The sequence below is a fragment of the Malus domestica genome, chromosome 08 (genome assembly GCF_042453785.1).
Source record: "Malus domestica chromosome 08, GDT2T_hap1".
NCBI lineage: Eukaryota > Viridiplantae > Streptophyta > Magnoliopsida > Rosales > Rosaceae > Malus > Malus domestica.
Window position 1 is genome coordinate 23715788 of NC_091668.1, and position 18642 is coordinate 23734429.

Consider the following 18642-nt stretch of genomic DNA (forward strand, 5'->3'; position numbering starts at 1 on the left):
ATGACGCCATGGAGGCATGGACTTTCCTGACTCCCCCCCTCCCCCCAAAATTCCAAACCCAGCAATCTGCATCAAGAAGAACTTACATGTAATGGGTAAACAGCTTACGTAACGTCCCGTTCAATAATACAATTTGTGATGTTATGTTATTGAATTGGAACACCACGTGACAGCAAACCTATTTTATACAAGTTACTCTCATTCCCCCTCCCACTACCCTTGAAAGAGACGTGTCTAATTTCATTTCTTTTCTTCTAATTCACACAAGGAAATTGACACCCCACCTCACTCCTTGTATACCTCTCATCTTCTTTTTCAATTCTCTCAAGCTTCATGAATTTCCTCAACACTAAAACCTCTTTAATGGCAGTCATCAAACACAGAAAGCTCTTCCCATCTGCACCAATTTCCACAAACCAAACTGATTGTCCAGACTTTTGTGGCCCCGATTGCACGTACGACTGTTACCCTTATGCTGATTTCTACACACCACCACCACCACCAACTTCAGTTATCGATCAAACCAACCAAAACCACCATATCTCACCTTATGTGGTGCTTTTAGTCTCTTTGCTAGCCAGTTTTTTCCTTCTTATTGGGTACTATATTATTGTGGTGAAGTCTTGCACAAGTTGGTGCAGTCACAGAAGTATTGGATCTTCACCCTCTCAATCTACCGGCACGGATGAAGAGTTACTTGCAGATCAAGTAGACCATCCAATCTGGTTCATCTCCTCTGTTGGTTTGCAACAGTCAATCATAAATTCAATTTCAGTTTGTAAGTACAGGAAAGACGAGGGCTTGATCGAAGGGACCGAGTGTTCGGTTTGTTTGAATGAGTTTCGAGAAGATGACACTCTAAGGCTGTTGCCAAAGTGCAATCATGCTTTCCACATTCCTTGTATTGACACTTGGTTGAGGTCTCACACGAATTGCCCGATATGTCGCGCTAATATTGTGAGAGAGACTCAGATCAGTGCTTCCACAGACACAAATGGGGAACCCCAGATGGAGAATTCTGAGAGTGAAGATGAAATAGGTGCAAATAATCAAGTGGGATATCAAGACGTTTGTGAAAACAGAGCTGGGGTGGATAATGAAGGTGAAAATATGCCAAAGCAGGAAATAAATTCAAATGAAAATTGGGTTCTTGAAAGAAGGTCTATCTCAATTATTTCCTCAATGGCTCCAACAAAGTTAGTCATCAAAGTGCAGAATGCTGAGAAAATGCTTTCGGACCTTGCTCGAAAGCGTCGTTCTTCGTTTAGGCAATGTCTACATATAAGCCCTATTTTGATGAAAAGGTCTTTGAGACGTAAGTGGAGCAAAATTTCAGTTGTTCCCCGTAAAGTTTGTTTAATTGTGTGAGATGTTTGTACTGTAATAAAGAGATTTCTTGTTTCTTGACATGGAAAGTGACATTTTATTTGAAATTTTGACTTATCAAAAAAGGAGATTGGAGCACCAAATGCAGAATCCAATTGCTGTCTGCAGCAAAATGCTCAAGAAAAGTAAAGCTACATGTGGTTCATAAGAAATTTATAACCAAGTTAACCGAAGTCCATTCATTAATCACTTATTTATTTTATTTTTGGATACACCAAAAGGAAAAGTGGAGAGCATCTAATCATAGTACTTTTTTGTACATGGGGTTTTCAAAAAGTAGAACATAAAAATGATCTTTTATAGTGCAACCAAAACGTAAAAAATGAGCCAATTTCCAGTCCAAGCTAATCTAAAAGGAAAGGAAAAATGATGTACAATAATGCTCACTAAACAACTACTGATACCTACATTTCGAATGTGAGGATTATAACTACAGAATTTCCTTTTGGAAAGTGCTAGTGTTGGAAGCTGCCAACAAACAGTGAGTGTGTGGGAGAGTTGCGCATAAAACTAACTTCTTAATCAGAAGATTGAACACTAAGTGGGATGTTGGTTTGGTTATGTTATTTTTTGTGCCCCAAGCGAACTAGGACTTATAATTCAGTGTGAATTTGGGTGAAATGTAAATGAAAGCAAAAAAGAAACTAAAACGAGAAACAAAATGTAATCATTTCATGATAGAGTCAAAACTACAAATATTTACAAAAGTAAAATATGGAGGAGTCCATCGAGGTCTCTAGGGTCGGACTAAACAAAACAGGAAATATTGCCTTATAGAGGTGATCAAGGTAGTTGAAATTGCACGTCAACCAAATTGTAACATGGGGTCGCAGAGCTATAGAAGTTTTAGATCTCAGGGGTCGTAGATAGTATTTGCTTTGAAGGTAAGCTTTGAGATTGTAACTGAAGAGCTGGAGGTTTTGCTAAAGACCAATTTGGATTTGTACTGAAGAGCAGTTGGGTTGATTAAAGAATCATTAAAGAATCATTGAGGTTCATATAATCGTAGAGATTGAATTTGACGAAGATCTTGAGCTTGAAGGCCTTTGGTTCTATTTATAGGTAGTGAAGAAGCAGCATCCTCGACCTTTAACGCTGAGCTGAAGCACGGACAGATCGGTCATTTGGCTTTAACGATTACTATAATTCTTGATTGGTGGCCTTCAGCTGTGTCTTGTAGCGTTTCGCACAATTGTTGCGGTGACATCAGCATGTTGGATGACATGTTCCTTGACATTTAGGGAGGTGAAATATTTTCAGGCTTGGTTGTCTGCATGCAGACACACTTCGGGGAGAATCTTGTCCAAGCCCTTGAATGGTTGAGATGAAAAGAGTTGGTCGTCCGAGCCCTAAGATAGGGTCCTAGCTTAGGTTTCGAAATTGGTGGGCCAGAGTAGTGCGACTTTATGTAAGAAAAATTGTTTGATCCCACAACAAACATTTTTTTTTAATTTATGGCCCAAACAATAATATAATTAAAAGAAATAGTAACAAGTAAATGAGCCAACTTCTAGTCGAGACTTGTTCGCGTCAGGAATTTCCGTTGGAGACGTTTCCTGGCCGACGAGCGCACAGCTCCCTGGGAGGTTGGCGCCGGCTGAGGGCTGCTGTTGGGCTCTGCTTCACTGTCGGGCTTTGTTGGGCAAGGCTCGTCGGGCAAGACTTGTCGGGCAAGGCTTGTCGGGCAAGGCTGGAAGAGAAGGACAACATTAACTTTGACAGGTGCCTTTGTGGGGCCTTAGGTGTAGGCCTTGAGGCTCACAATCAAGATTAACTTCTAAGTATTCAGGCGTGCCACTGCCATCTTTAGCATGGCAGATGTAAAATAGATGTCGAGTTTTAGTTGTATATGTGTATATATATATATATATATATATATGCCCGAGAAACCGTGTTAGTTATAACAGGTGCCTTTGTGGGGCCTTAGGTGTAGGCCTTGAGGTTTCCCATCAATAACTAAACCAGTGCTCGAACATATAATATTTGTTCCATTGATTGCAGAAGCCTTACAACTATTATACTTCTGATTACCCGAATCTGAGAGATAGAACGAACCCAAATAGGTGCCTTTGTGGGGCCTTAGGCGTAGGCCTTGAGGCTTCCCATCAGAATTCGTTCTCTATACTCAAACGTCCTAGACCGCGGAACGGAATGAATCTGAATAAGTGCCTTTGTGGGGCCTTAGGTGTAGGCCTTAAGGCTTCCCATCAGAATCAATTCCATGCTTAAGCGTTCTATGATAATCATAATATAATAGAAATAAAACTAAGGGGTAGGTCGATTACTTGCACCCCAAGTAACTTCGGACTTCTTGTTTATCAAGGACTATTGTGGATGGGTTAAGTCCACATAAGGTTCTTTTTTATGCCTTGAGGCCAAGGACTTTCAACAGATCAAATTTACATGCCCGAGGGCTTAGAATTTAGATCTGGTTTGAACAATGAAGATATATTCAAATCGGATCTAAGTGCTGAGAGATTCTTTTAATAGTCATCTTACTAGAAATAACTTGAATACAATTGGAAGTATACAACATATTACTAGTCTAATGAATGAAAAGACAAAAACAAAGATGGTCGGGCAAGGTTTAACCTTGTCGGGCAAGCCTGGTCGTCTTGCAGGTTCCTATCTTTGTGGCTTATCAAGGGTCTGAGAGCTTTAGAGAGAGGTAAGGATAGGAGTTTACAAAGAGAAATCGATACTACAGCAAGGTTGAACAGGGTAGTAGAGCTATTACAAAGGTTTGAGTGAAGGTTTATCCCGAGAAGGATGAAGGCTTGGGCTGACTACAGCTTCGTTTTGAAGGTAAATCTGGCTTTGAGCAGAGTTTGTGCTTGCATTTGTTTGTTTGTTTGAGTGTCCCTAATCCTGATTTCTCTTTCTTCTTTTATAGATAACTCAGCTTAGCCTCTTGTAGCAGCAGCCTTGCCTGAATGCAACTTGAGAGGCAGTGACTCATCAGCTATTTTACTTGTTCTGCCATTATAAAGTACTTTATGGGTTGTATAGCTGGTCAGTCTATACCACTTGGCCTTTGGGTAGGTGAGCAAGTGGTCTTCATGAGCTGCACTAAGTCAAAAAAGCCCTTTTCTGTTTTCTGGGCTTTGGCTGGGCTTAGGCCGATTCTTCCTTTAGGCATCCTTTTGGGCCAGCCCCTTTCCTGAGCCCAAAGTTCAAGTTTTGATCCAAACAAGACTAACACTAATATGAAGACGTTGGGAGAATTGTGAACTATCAGAAACTAGTATGAGCATACAAATCAATGTAGAAGTCAAGGATTGAAATGCGATTGATAATATAATCAATGTAGGAGTCTAAAGTGCGCGTTACTTATACACTATAACCATTGAAATCAAACTTGGACTGATCTCATTTATTGGGTCTTGTGTGTTATATTCACCACACTACTAATTAAACGCTCATAAATTAGTTAAGTTGGCATTATTTTTTTAGCATGAGTCCTTTTGATTTGAAATTCCTTTTTTTTTTTTACTTTTTTATCAAACGATAGATTTAGTTAGATTAGATGTTGTATTAGTTATTGATAAAATTTGAATCTACGCCGTCATGCAATGGCTCAACACATTTCCTTTAATTTGATATTATTCGCAATGTGCTTCTTGAAAAATATAACTCCTCTTGATTATCAATTATACAACTACCATTTCTCTTAATAAAAAGAGAACATATGTCTCATGATCATTGGTTGTCATAATCACTGCCACGTCAACCAAAGTTATTAAAATATTTGTTAGATGATAAGTGATTTGTTCGTTGGTTAATTAATTACAAGTAAGCTTCTATTGTGATTAGTATATTAGGAATTGCAACTCACAAATGTAATCAGTCAGTCATCTTTTTAGAAATACATAAACCTCAGTTCTTCTCTAAACTTTCCTCTAGCTGTTCATCTTTCTCAATTCTTCATTGTTCTTAGGTTTTTCTTCAATGTAGTTAACAACTATTTTCTCAGGTGAGTTCTAGACGCAGCTAAAATATTCTATAGGCAAAAATTTGTAAAGCTAATAGCTTTTTGTCTTTTATTGGCCCCAGTATAACATGTCAAAAGCAGAACAACTTTAATATGAATTGCAATAATTTCTTCCACGAAACTTCTTCATGCCCTTTTAATGGTAAATGAAGCTTCTTCGCTCTTGCTCAGAACTTAGATGATTAACTTGTTAGAAACGAAAGCTTTTTAACATTGAGAATTTCGTCGTGAGCCCTTAAACACGTCAAAGTGCTTTGTCCTATATTCTTCATTCACGAACCTTCTTTCTTGCTCACAAGTCAACATTCTAAAGCTACCAAAGCGCAATATCAAAAGCACTCCGGTAGTAGTAGTAAGATCATTTATAAACAAAGCAAAATAAGATAGGTCTGAGATGAAGTAAGTGCACGTAGGAGTGTTTGGGTTTCTTATGCATGTTGTTTATGCTAAATTTTTGAGGAATCTCGACGATACTAGAGAAAAATTAATTCAACTTAACCAATAAACAACACAACTGGGGGATATAAAATGTTACGGTCTTAACCTCGTCCTAATTAAAATTTAGGGTACCTCATACCGATCAGGAATACTATCTTCAACAGATAAAACAGCCGTCTGATTTCTAATCCATCGTCTTCAATTCCAGTTAGCCAATTTACTTTCTTCTTTTTTTTTTGTCAGAAAAAAGGTTGTTAGTTACCCTCACACAAGCCTCAAAATTAAGTTAACTTCCACATTTGGGATTAATTACATTTTCATAGACACCAACCTTTTCTTTCCTCTGTAACTTGTCCCGTGACAACAATAAAATGCTGCAAACCATAATGCAAATCTCATTACATTGAACTTAACTGGAAAAAAAAAATTCCAGTACGACTAAATTTAGAACTAATTGATTTGTCATATATAATCTTCCTGTCACAACATTTTTGTTTCTCACAACATGTATACTCATATGCATGTTGTAAAAACGAGTTTATCCATAATGCATGTGCAAGTTAATCTCAATTAATAGAAAATGAGCTAGGGTTTGGTTATATAATTTAAGAAGTACAAATATTCGACTGTACAATGGGCATCCTACCCTCCAATTGTAGGAATTGTCTCATTTCGTTCACGAGTAATGATAAGGAGACCAACTATTTAGACCAAATTTTATAAACTATATGACATGGTTCTTGATGATTGAATTATTATTTGAGTGTTAATTAACATATTTATTTTCTATTGATGGCATATCATTTGATTTATGAATTTGGTCTAAAAAATTAGTTTCCCTAGCATTATTCAGTCATTCCATAATTCAAAATGTTCGACTCCCAAAGAAACCAATATTATTCCAGCAGATTTATGTCAAAGTATGTAATTTATTTGACGATAGAATTATAATTTGCATCTTGGACACTACTGTATCATAAATTAAGTAACGATAGAGAAAGATGGTACTTAATATATCTTTTTTGGATGAGGACCCTCGTAGGATTCTTATATGGGAACTTTAACGAAAAGCACCCGGTACGGTTCACTTTAACGAAAAACCACATTTTTACACTAAAAAGTCAATCCTGGTACTATTCATTTTACCCTTTATTTTGTCCTTATCATTAAAACTCAAAGTTTTCAAGCCCTTTTTATTAGTTTTCTTTTCTTATATCATAGTCATTCATCATACATTGTGCGATCAGTTTTCGTTAGGTACTATTTATGTTTAATTTTAAATAAAAATATTCAAAATGATTTATGTTCGCACGATTTACGATAAACAATTAGGATACAAAAATCCCTAGGATCCCCACCATTTAGATCGGGATGGGATCCAAATCCATCTTTTCTGTTAGAGGTAATGGGAAGATGCTGTTGCAGTGATTATTTCAATCATTGTGCCTCACTGTAGACAATTAAATTAGTTTAATTTTTTCTCAATAAGCAAACATACACCATACAATATAATGCAAAAGAGAAGGAAGAAAAATTAATCCACTCAAACAAAAGGATTAAACTTTCAGCTAATTAAAGTCGACTTCTTGATTAATGCTGCGCAGCATTTGATTAACAGCTGCTGCTATTTCATCCACTGTATTGAGCAGGCACCCTTCTTCAATCTGTCCCAATTCACAACAAAAATTAATTTGGTTTCTAAAATTATAAAGACATATATAGTGAATTTAGTAAAGAAACAAAATGATAATTTGTTCTTATTTGGACAATTTTTTTTAATGCATGAACTCGAAGGATTCACATCGGACCCACTTGATCGATGCATACACACTTACACAGTGCAAAACCAAATGACAAAAATGTAACTTGTTCTTATTAATTTGTAGACAAACATTTTAGTGTAGAGTAATTCGAGAGAGACTAAATTTGAAGATTAAATTTGCAAACTAAATGATGTGTTATCAATAGGAATAAACACATTTATCAACATTTAAATAATAAATCAATCATTAACTTTCATGTCCTTTAGTTTTTAAAATTTTATCTCTAAATTTAGTCTCTCTAGCATTACCCTTTTAGTGCATAAACTTGTAACATTCCATCGTCACATCCCACTTGCTGCATTCACAGAGCAAAACCAAATGACAAAAATGCGGTGCGGAAAATAATATAATAAGACGGTGTGAACTGATTAGTAGGTAAAGTAATCTTCTTTTGTCCATTAAATAGCCTGAGATTAAAATCCAACGTTATTAAAAGCCTTGTGTTCCCGTCACTTCCTTGTTTACTATACTCCTTTTATTGTTAAGAAAACTAATGAAAAAAGTTTGAAAACTTTGAGTTTTAACGATAAGGACAAAATAAAAGGTAAAATGAATAGTATTAGGATTGACTTTTTAATGTAAAAATATGATTTTTCGTTAAAATGAACAGTATTATGAACTTTTCGTTATAGTTCCCTTCATTGTTTTTCAATAAAAAAAAAAAACTCCTGCAATTGTTGATATGGTTAATTTTTGTAACCGTTATTCGCACTCCAAACATTTAATTGTATACTCAAAACAATCTATATTTAAAAAAAAAAAATACACTTATGAGAAATTCACGATGTAATTTTTAAAGTCACAATAATTATTCTTTTTCTGTCAAATTGATATGTTTTCTTGATAGGACAATATTAATTATGAAAAGGTAATGCAATCATTTGAAAAGACTTGGCTGCAAAACTGTAAAACTAATTACCTTAACGCTAACCGAGTAGAGGACCATTTCATCAGCTGTGGTGACATTAAGGTGAAGAACACTGAGCCTAAGGCTTTGAAACCCAGCCACCATCTTCAACAGCTGTCTAGGCCTTTTCTTGGAAAGTATCTTCAGGTTGGCATGGCTGTCCACCATGGTGACTTCTATGTCTGCTGCTGCTGCTGCCCACTGGTTGTTGTTAAACTGAGTCGTATTCAACTCGTTCGCTTGGAGACCAGCTGATTGGTTACACTGTGTTGCTCGAGTTGAGAATTGTGGGAAAGTGAAGAACTCTGCCAAAGGTTGTTGCTTGCTCCTCTTGTTGCTGTCCATCGACTGCAAAAGCTGCTCTAGCTCCTTCACAAAGTTTATGGCACCCCCAATAATTGATGCTTGGTCACCCTGTAACAAATATTCATAACAAGATTAATTTGCTGCAATCCCAAATCATATGGCTTTATTATGAAATTTTTACAATGGTTAGGTTTAATCCAAAAAAAAAAACATTTCAATCTAAAGAAAATGTAGATGCAAAAATCTTATCACTGAATTGGTTAAGCGCGTTTACTCTCGCACTTGAGGTTCTGTGTTCATGTATCTCCCTCCCGTAATATCACATTCGTATAAGGAAATAAAAATTAAAACATATGCAGCTATATCTGGCTAGGAACCCAATAATGAATTTTATTTTTGTGAATCAAATTTAATTAAACTAACCCTTTGAGCATAAGATTGTGGCATCAATGATCTGAGGACAGCAAGGTACTCATTCATTTGTTTGCGCCTGTTGCGCTCTACAACAATGTGCGTCATCCTCTGGTTCTCAATTTCCTCCTTGTTCTTGCTGCTCTTGGTGCGATGCCGTTTGCGGCGATTCGTTGTTGCTGGTGGTGGCGGGGGCGGTGGTGTTTCCATGGCAGAGAGGTGTCCTGGTGGGCAAGATTGATCAACTGTGCAAGCCTCAGGTGAGGAGTTAGGATCCCAATCTTTCACATTTTGCAAAAGTGAAGGAAATGATGAGCAGTAGTCCCAATTTTCATTGATGCCTTGTTGGTCTTGTAAGCTGAAGTCACTGCCCCAAGAACCACCTCCATTAAAAGAGTAGTAGTCTTTGCAACCAAAGCCAAATGGGTACTCTTGTGGGTAAATCACAGCTTCTAATGCCATGATTTGATCACTCCAATAACTTTTTAACTACTGCAGTATCTGTTTATAGTAGTGAGTGAAAGTGTACGAGGGGCTTTTGTGTGGTTCAAAAGGGAAAAGGAAGTTAGAAGGGTGAGGAGGTTTTTTCTTTCCTCCAAAAGAGAACCCAAATCAAAGAAATTTTTATTAGGGCTGAAGTTAGCTATGCCAAAGCACTACACCCAAAAGACCAAACAAACACACCCTTTTATCATCTCTAAATAAGAAACTCGATCTGGTTTCTTTTTAAAGGAGCTTTAGCCAAGAAAACGAAAAGCTACATTGTGTTGCACGTGAGATTTTGTGTAGACTAGTCACTCCACCAGAGGTTAAAGAGATTCTCTTTTGCTTCTATGGCCACTTACATGAAATATGTTCACTATCACATTGATATCCTGATCTAAAAATACACTCATATGAAAAACAACTACGCACAATAATACCCTAAATCAAACCTTACGTGATAGTGAACTTTTTCTATGTAAGTTCTTTACCCAGAAATAACAACTATATTGGTTAGACTAAATAAATTACAAAAACATTTTATTTGTATTCGAGCTACTGATTGCACTACTGATTACACCTTGTACAAAAATGAATTTGAATGCGTAAATAAGTACAATCAATCGTCTATACAAACATGCAAGGACCGAGTGAGTTATGACTCTAACCATTTTACGTTATAAACTTAGGATGCATCAATGGCTAGAAAAATCCAAAAGCTCACTTGTGTAGATAGATTACTGATGTACGTCTCATCCTTATGAGTTTTATGAATAGTACAAGTAAAATTTGTATAGCCAACCGACAAACTCTCAAACAACTATTTAGTATAGTGCTATTTTTCTACATATATAAGTAAAAGGTCTTACTTTCTCGATGATAATTTATTCTCTCTTCTCTTTTAGTATAAATATATTGTAGTTTAAACAAAATAATAGAAAAAAATGAATTTTAACGAAAAGCTCCCGGTACTGTTCACTTTAACGAAAAACCACATTTTTACACTAAAAAGTCAATCCTAATACGATTCACTTTACCCTTTATTTTGTTCTTATCATTAAAACTCAAAGTTTTAAAGCTTTTTTCATTAGTTTTCCTTAGAAAAAAAACTCTTAAGCACCTCTAATGGATTATTTAAAAAGAAAACTAATGAAAAAGACTTGAAAACTTTAAGTTTTAACGAAAATGACAAAAATATGTTGTAAGTGAATAATACCATGATTGACTTTTTAAAGAAAAAAATATGATTTTTGTTAAAGTAAACAGTATGTAGAGTTTTTCGTTAAAACTTCTTTATTTAAATTAATTAAAGAATTGGAATAATCCAACAGTGGGACCCTTTTAAGAAGACATTTTGTTTGTATGGGCCCAAAAGCATATCCCATTTCATGAATAGAACGCCGTATTAAACGGTGAGGACAGTAATCTCCCTATTCAACTCACATTGTACGCACTGAAACGGGGATAATTTAGTCTTTTACCAAGCTAGTACTGTACTTTTTTCCTAATTTTATGAACAGAATATCTAACCATGGTTTCATTTAGCAATAATATGGTCGGATACTTGGACATAGAAAAAGAAGAAGATGACGAAAAGCTGGTGATGTCTAAAGATTCTGATAAAGATCTACAAACAGAGAGAGATAGAGATAGAGAAGGAGATAAAAACAACACACAGCAGCTTAGTTCAGGTGTCGGACATGCTCAGAGGAATCCATGTGACCTCACTAATAGCCACTCTGTAATCATCTCCGACGAGGACTTATAATGTGTCCATCACCCTTTCCCAAAAACCCACTGTACCATTTACTGTTCTTGTGCTTTCCTTTGTTTGGCTCTCAATTTATTATTAATTCTGTTTCGTAGTCGACATTGAATTTGAGGTAGAGCACAATATTAGAAACTCTCGAAAGTAAATATAAACTCTTTTAATCACTTGAATTATAAATCTACGTTATTTTAAATACAACTACACTAACAAGAAGGGTAGGGATGAACGCTGTCAACAACCTGATTTACATGTAACCTCGTGAATAACAAATATCGATGTATTCAAAAAAAAAATATCTTTGTTCGTTGAATTATGTATTGAATTATTCCAGTATTTAGCTCTAATAACAAGAGTAGGATTATCTCTCTCTCATCTTTCTCTTCTTCTCTCTTCTTCTATTTAAAGAATTATGATAAAGTCACATAAATATCCTGTTTTGAATTTTTTTTATAGAGGAAAAGACAAAAACAAAAGTGTGAGAATAGAAGAGGAGATAATTTTACTTCATTTAACAATCTTGCCATCCTTCCATTAATTGAATTGTCTTCCTTTGTTAAATCTTTTATTTATTTTTTTTGTAAATTTTGTAAAGAATGATTAACCCTCTTTTGAAGAAGAAAGGACCATTGCACCTAGGAAAACCACAATCCCGTCCCCAACCTACTATATTTTATTAATAATTTGAAGAAAAAAAAAAGTAAAATAAGCGACTAACAATCAGATTTAACATATAATATTCTCCCTTTTTTGTTGCATATCAAACCGTTATATAGTGAATGTATCAAGTAAATATATGTACCGTAGCCAAATATTAAGAAATCTAAATTGATCAAAGGTTTTCAGAAATCTATTTGATCCTCCTAAGCAATAGGAGATGTTAATCAAAGGTTTTCAGAAATCTAAATTGAGGGCTGGTCAAGTAGCACGCCAACACCTCACCAAACAAAACACCCCTACCTTTTCATGTCTTAATATGTATTAGGCTTCGTCAGTTGTGGAATACAGTCGAATCTATGAGGGTCCTTATTAGCACAACTCCACCTAACGAAACACCAAATTAATTCAGATTATGTTTGCTAATTATCCCCATATGTTCCCTAATGGCATGTGCCCCAAGCGCAAAGTACGCTTACCAGAGCCTTTAAATTTACGCAAGTGGCAACAATGTACAAGCTGGTTTATATATTAATCGACTCTATGTGGTGGTTTACGCAACTTATATATTTGGTCAGATATCTGGTGTTAAACCAATTAGAATATTTGTTTGTTGACTTGTTCATGAAACCATGGAATATGGGACCTCAAATTCTGGAACCTGCTAATTCCTAGTAGTTCTTTCTTTGCAATTTAATTCGTTCGGGTTCCCGCAATATTGGCTGGAAGGGTATATATATGTTTATCTTACTATAAAGAACTAGCTAGTTGCGCGTTTTATAAAATACTAGCCTTCATGCACGCACTCACGTGCATGCAGAAGACATTTTTTGAACCATGACTTGCTATGCTCGATTTATACGTTTTAAATGTATTTATATGCGTTAATTGCTTCAATAATTTTTTTTTTTTGACAAAAAGAAAGTCAAATATTTGAAGTAACTGAATAATATTCGAACATGCTAAAAGAAACCCCTTATAAACCAATCAAAACAGTTAAATCCACATAACAAAATCAGTCTTTCAATTTCCATCTATATTCTATTGAATTAACATTAAGAACAGAGAAAATAATATTTACTAAACAACTGATTGAATTACATTATTACTAGTCCATTGTGAGAATAAGTCCACCCCACCCCCTTAGTGTAGAAAACATCGTTTGTTCAAAGAAAATAAAAAAATTGATCATTTGACAACTAATTGAATGACATTATTATGCACGTGCGAAAGGTCATTTTTTTATAATTAGCACTACGTGCCTCTTAAGTATTTAAAAATAGAGAAAATAATACAACTGATTGAAACACATTATTGTGTGTGTGTGTGAAAGACCTTTTTTTTATCACCAGTGGTACACGACTCTTAAGATGTTTTGAATGTGCTTTAAAATAGAGAATCTAATATTTAATAAACAACTTATTGAATCACATTATTGCTAACCCAATGTGAGGCTAAGCCCACCCCCTCATTTTTAGTATAGATAATATCGTTTGTTCGAAAGAAAAAAAATAATTATTTGACAACTAATCGAATCACATTATTATGCGCGTGCAAAGGACATTTTTTATAACCAGCACTACGCACCTCTTAAGATGTTTTGAACGTGTTTAAAAATAGAGAAAATAATATTTAATAAACAACTAATTAAATCATATTATTGCTAGCCTATTATGAGGTTAAGCCGATCCATTTTTCCCTTAGTGCAAATATCGTTTGTTCGAAAAAGAAAAAAAATAATCATTTGACAACTAATTGAATTACATTATTATGCGCGTGCGAAAGAACTTTTTTATTACCGGTACTATGCGCCTCTTAAGATGTTTTAAACGTGTTTAGAAATAGATAAAATAATATTTAATAAACAATTAATTGAATTACATTATTACTAGCCTATTGTGATGTACTAATTAAAAAAAATTGTACCAAAAAAACTGTACAAAAAGAATTAATTATTAAAAAAATACTGTCTATATGACAAAAATACCCCTGTATTATTTTGGATTCCTTTTGAACATTTTTGTTTGGAGGGGCATTTCTGTCTACTTTTTTTTGTATAGCTTGTGATCCCAAAAATACTGTTCACAGCAGTGTTGGCTTTATATATAGAGATATTTTGAAGTATTGTGAGTGTGAAACTGAAAAGCAGTATGTTGAAAGTGTGGTTACTAATTAATTAGTTTAGAAACAACAAAAAGTATTACTTACATTATAGTTTATTTCTTTACAATTATCTTAAACCTCCCATTTAAGACGGTGGTGGAGGGTGGCGATGAGGGTGGGTGGGCAGCGATAGGTTGGGTTTGGGGGTTGGTATGGTGTGACAACGGTGGTGAGGTTTGGTGGTGGCGGTGCCGAATGATGGCAGGTGGTGGAAGATGGAGGCAGTGGAATTTGGTTGCGCATGTTAATGTAGGTTTGGGTGAGGAAGAGTAGACGACGTTATTTTTACAAGAAAAGTGTTACGAGAATTGAAGATTTCAATAAATCTATGTGCCGCAACCTTTGAAAAATATAAATAGGTCATCGCTTTAAAAATATGCAAAATGTCATTTGTCTTCTTTCTTTATGTGGGACCATAATTTTTCAAGCTCAGAATATGAGTACATCAGTAGTCTGGTCATGGACTCAACTTCTATTTCGAAGTGCTACAAACAGATCAGTTGATGCCACCATTATCATGTTCCAAATAAGTGGTCAAAGTTTGTGGACTTCATTGAAATTGACCATGCTTATTCTGCAAGATACGAAAACCTGATCTAGAATGGAATTAGCCAGATTTCTTATATTCTTAGAGATGCTTACAGTACAACACAAGTAATCACACTCTTAAGAAGATGCAACATTTACTCCTAAGTATCCTTTGGGATTCTCACAATTTAATACAGATTCTATATCCTAAAAGGATTGTTTCTCAACTGGTATAAATACATCATCATAAGGTTCATTTCTGGTAGCGCAATCGCACTCTCTATTCTCTAGCCACCACTTGAGTCTCATATCTTTGCTTACTAACTTGGCCGTTAGAGAGTTTGCTTGGCACTCCACCGATCCTAAGGTTGCTTGTAGTTGTTATTGTTTTATAGGTAGTCGAGTTTGTGCATCTCCACCTCTCGCGACTGTCCGCGAATTTGATTCCAAGCTCCAGGAGGAATAATTTATTGCCTATAATGTTGAAGTAGGCAAATATTGCCTATACCGTTGGAGCAACGTTTTATCTATGTGCCTCATCAAAATATATGAATTTAACGACCCATTTACCTACACCATTAGAGACGCTCATGTTAAAGCTCTCGGAATTTTGTACCATATAGTCTCGTTCAAATCCCATCCATCAAGTTTTTATGGTGCATTCGTAATTAATTTAGCCTAGATTCTATAGAACTTCAAAGTTTCTCATCAAAACGCACTATAGGTTCCAAAATGTTATGATAGATATACTTCTTCAACCTAATAGTACTGCGTGTCGAGATCAAATATCTCACCACCGCTTAGTGTTGTTTAGAATAGTTATATTGCTTGTGATAAAATAAACATGTATATAAATGGTCATACCAGGAAAGAATATCCCTAATAGCCTACTTAATCTGAAACTAAAACAAAATAAGAAATAAAACATAACTCCTAGTGTTTAGGGTTTCGCATATTTTCTTTTCAAATTTGAGCAGCTTTATTTTCTTATTTTTATTTATAGGAAATAACTCAATGTGTATGGGGAGGTTATATAATTCAGTAAATTAAGCCTACAACACGTTATCAACACGCTCTTGATGCTGCGCTAAAGATAGTTTATTCTTCAATCAGTGGAGTATTACGCTTTAATCATTCTTTTTATGATTAATTTATTATTTTATTGAATTGATTTACATGCTATTTATTCAATTTATTTTTTGTTGAACGTGATACAGCGCATTGGAGATACAATTCCAGCTTTCAGAGAATGATCTTCTACAAATTCAAAGGCTTAGTTGTTTTCTGCCAATCAGGTTTTTTTAAAATAAATTAAGAATTTGAAACGACCTTGAGCATGAAACATTCCCCATGATGCATGAACCCCCTATATTTATATTTTCCTTTCAATTATATATATTGCATATGTGTTCATATATTGACAGAGCATCAAAATAATTTAGAAGCAATTAGGGATTTCGAACCCTAGATGTCGAAAAAAATGTAATTAATTAATTTCTGGGTTGAGTTGCTCCACGTCGTGCATCCGAGTTGAGTTGGTTGCTCTACAGCCACACCACCACCTTGGACGATGTCATGGACCACTAGTGGGCTTGCTACATCTGCACAGACAACCAGGCCTTTAGCTTGGGTTGGGTTCCTACACGAGCCTGAAGCCACTGTAGCTCACCCTTCTTTTTCTTTCTGCAATTTTTTTTTCTCTCTCTCTATTCTTCTTGGCAATTTCATATCTAGATAAGGATTCTCTTGGTGTACGAAATTGCGAAAGCTTCTGGTTTGCAGCTTGTCGGGGTTGCAGCATCTGGGTTTGTCGAATCAAGTCTGGGATGCACCGCCTACCACCGCCCAACGTGCCGCCTAGCCTGCTTAGCAGCTGTCTAGGCGGCCCACCGATTTCATGCAGCATTTTACCCCAAATCGCCACGGGACGACCACGCCTAGCACTTAGGCCGATTTTTAGAACACTGGTAACTAGGAACCGGATACTAATTTTTCCTAGTTTATATCTAAAATTTAGAATATTTGACAACTTAATATAGCAAAATAAGAAAAATGAGTTTCCTAATAGTCCATCACAAGTCCTCAAAATTATGTTATGAGAGTAGGATTGATGGAGAAGAATATGAAAGAATAAGAGATGGTTTGATAACAATTTCATTTTCAATTTTTAATTTTTAGTTTCATTTTTCACTTTTTTGAAAACTGAAATTATGTTTGGTAACTATATTAAGAAGTTTTCGGTTTCCAACAAATTGAAAACGAAAAACCAAAAAGTGAAAACTCAAAACTAAAAATAGGTATCAGACAAGATTTCGGGTTTCAGATTCAAAAAAGTGAAAACAAAAACTAAAAATTAAGGGTGGTGCTATCCACACATCTCTTTTTACTTCCCATGCACTTTTATCAATTGAAGAAGATCAAATGACATAAATTAATAAGGGGTGTGTGAGAGGTAAAAAGAAATATATAAATAACACCACCCAAAATTAAAAACGAAATGGTATCAAACAGCCCCTACGTGAATAACAGAAATGTGATAATTACGTATTGTAATCAGTGGGTGAATACGACTCTCTTTTTAAAGTTTCTGTGAAGTATTTGATTTGTATTACTTTTTCCTCATATGATAAATGATTATGTTCTAGAACATAAATTGATCCATGACACATTATGTTAATAAATCAAATGTTGAGAAAAAAGACGGCTACATATCGAAAAGAGTATATCTTGTCGATGCTTGATTTTCTACTAAGTTATAAGAAATATTTTTATAAAGACCTAATTATGAAAGAAACAAAAAAGTAATCTTGAACCTAATAAAATCATGCATAATCCTTATCATAATTGAAAATCCCAAGCTGTAAAATACCAAAACATATATATATATATATATATTATGTATATATTTTACAGTCATATTTAGAATAAGAATGTGACTTTGTAAATACTAGTGTATTTAGAGATATCTTTTATATTCCTTTTAGCAGTCTAATTCCTATTAGAGTTGAAATTCCTAAAGGGGTAAGGATATCCTACTACTATAAATAAAGGCACAATGAAGGTGATACAATACACACCTCACAATTAAATCTCTCTTTTCTCTCTCTCACTACCACTAGCCTCATTCTCTCTATTCCCTTAGAATAGCTCAGTTAGATAGGCCTACACACGTTATCAACACGCTCTTGCAGAAACTGAGGAACTAACAGATTGTATGAGGAGGCTATCTTCTACAAAATTCAAAAGCTCTTATTTGTTTTCTGCTAATTAGGTACGCTTAAAATAAAGGAAGATATTTGAAATATCCACGAAGTATGAAAACATTCCCCATGATGCATGACCCCTCTATGGGTTATGGTTTTTCGAATCCAATACTAATTTTTGGCATTTTAAATAATTTTAACCCGAATATTATTATTATTTTTACTTCCACGATTGACCCCGTTTAATCCCGATCTATTAATTAAAAGCGATATGCAGTCCATTAATCTGATAATTAATCTAAAATTATTGACTTGAATATCACTTTTGGACATTAACGATTCAATAATTTATTTTTATACTTTAAATCGTTGACATACTTTCGTAGTCCCGAAGCTCTCACACTTAAGTTCCCGAAGAAACTCAAATCCATTACACTTAAATCAGCATATTGCATTATATGTTTCGTGCAGGAACCTTTCCCTTATGAACTAATTGTTCCTAAAACTAAATTGAACATGTAGTTTCATATTTAGTGCCTTTGAAACTCGAAGTTTTCATTCAAAACTCACCACATGAA

At 34.9% G+C, this 18642-nt stretch overlaps 2 protein-coding genes across 2 annotated transcripts; one reads left to right on the forward strand and one right to left on the reverse strand.

Moving 5' to 3' along the window:
* Positions 1-228: 228 nt before the first annotated feature.
* On the forward strand, positions 229-1433 carry LOC114826590 (RING-H2 finger protein ATL54-like). Its single transcript, XM_029107176.2, has one exon. It carries the CDS (start codon positions 334-336, stop codon positions 1366-1368), a length of 1035 nt encoding a protein of 344 aa, XP_028963009.1. The 5' UTR covers positions 229-333; the 3' UTR covers positions 1369-1433.
* A 5847-nt stretch (positions 1434-7280) lies between these two features.
* LOC103427273 (transcription factor bHLH96-like) lies at positions 7281-9937 on the reverse strand. Its single transcript, NM_001328879.1, is given in 5 exon segments — positions 7281-7413; positions 7416-7421; positions 7423-7479; positions 8558-8959; positions 9275-9937. Coding segments are annotated over 5 exon segments (945 nt in total). The 5' UTR covers positions 9725-9937; the 3' UTR covers positions 7281-7383.
* Between the last annotated feature and the right edge of the window lie 8705 nt (positions 9938-18642).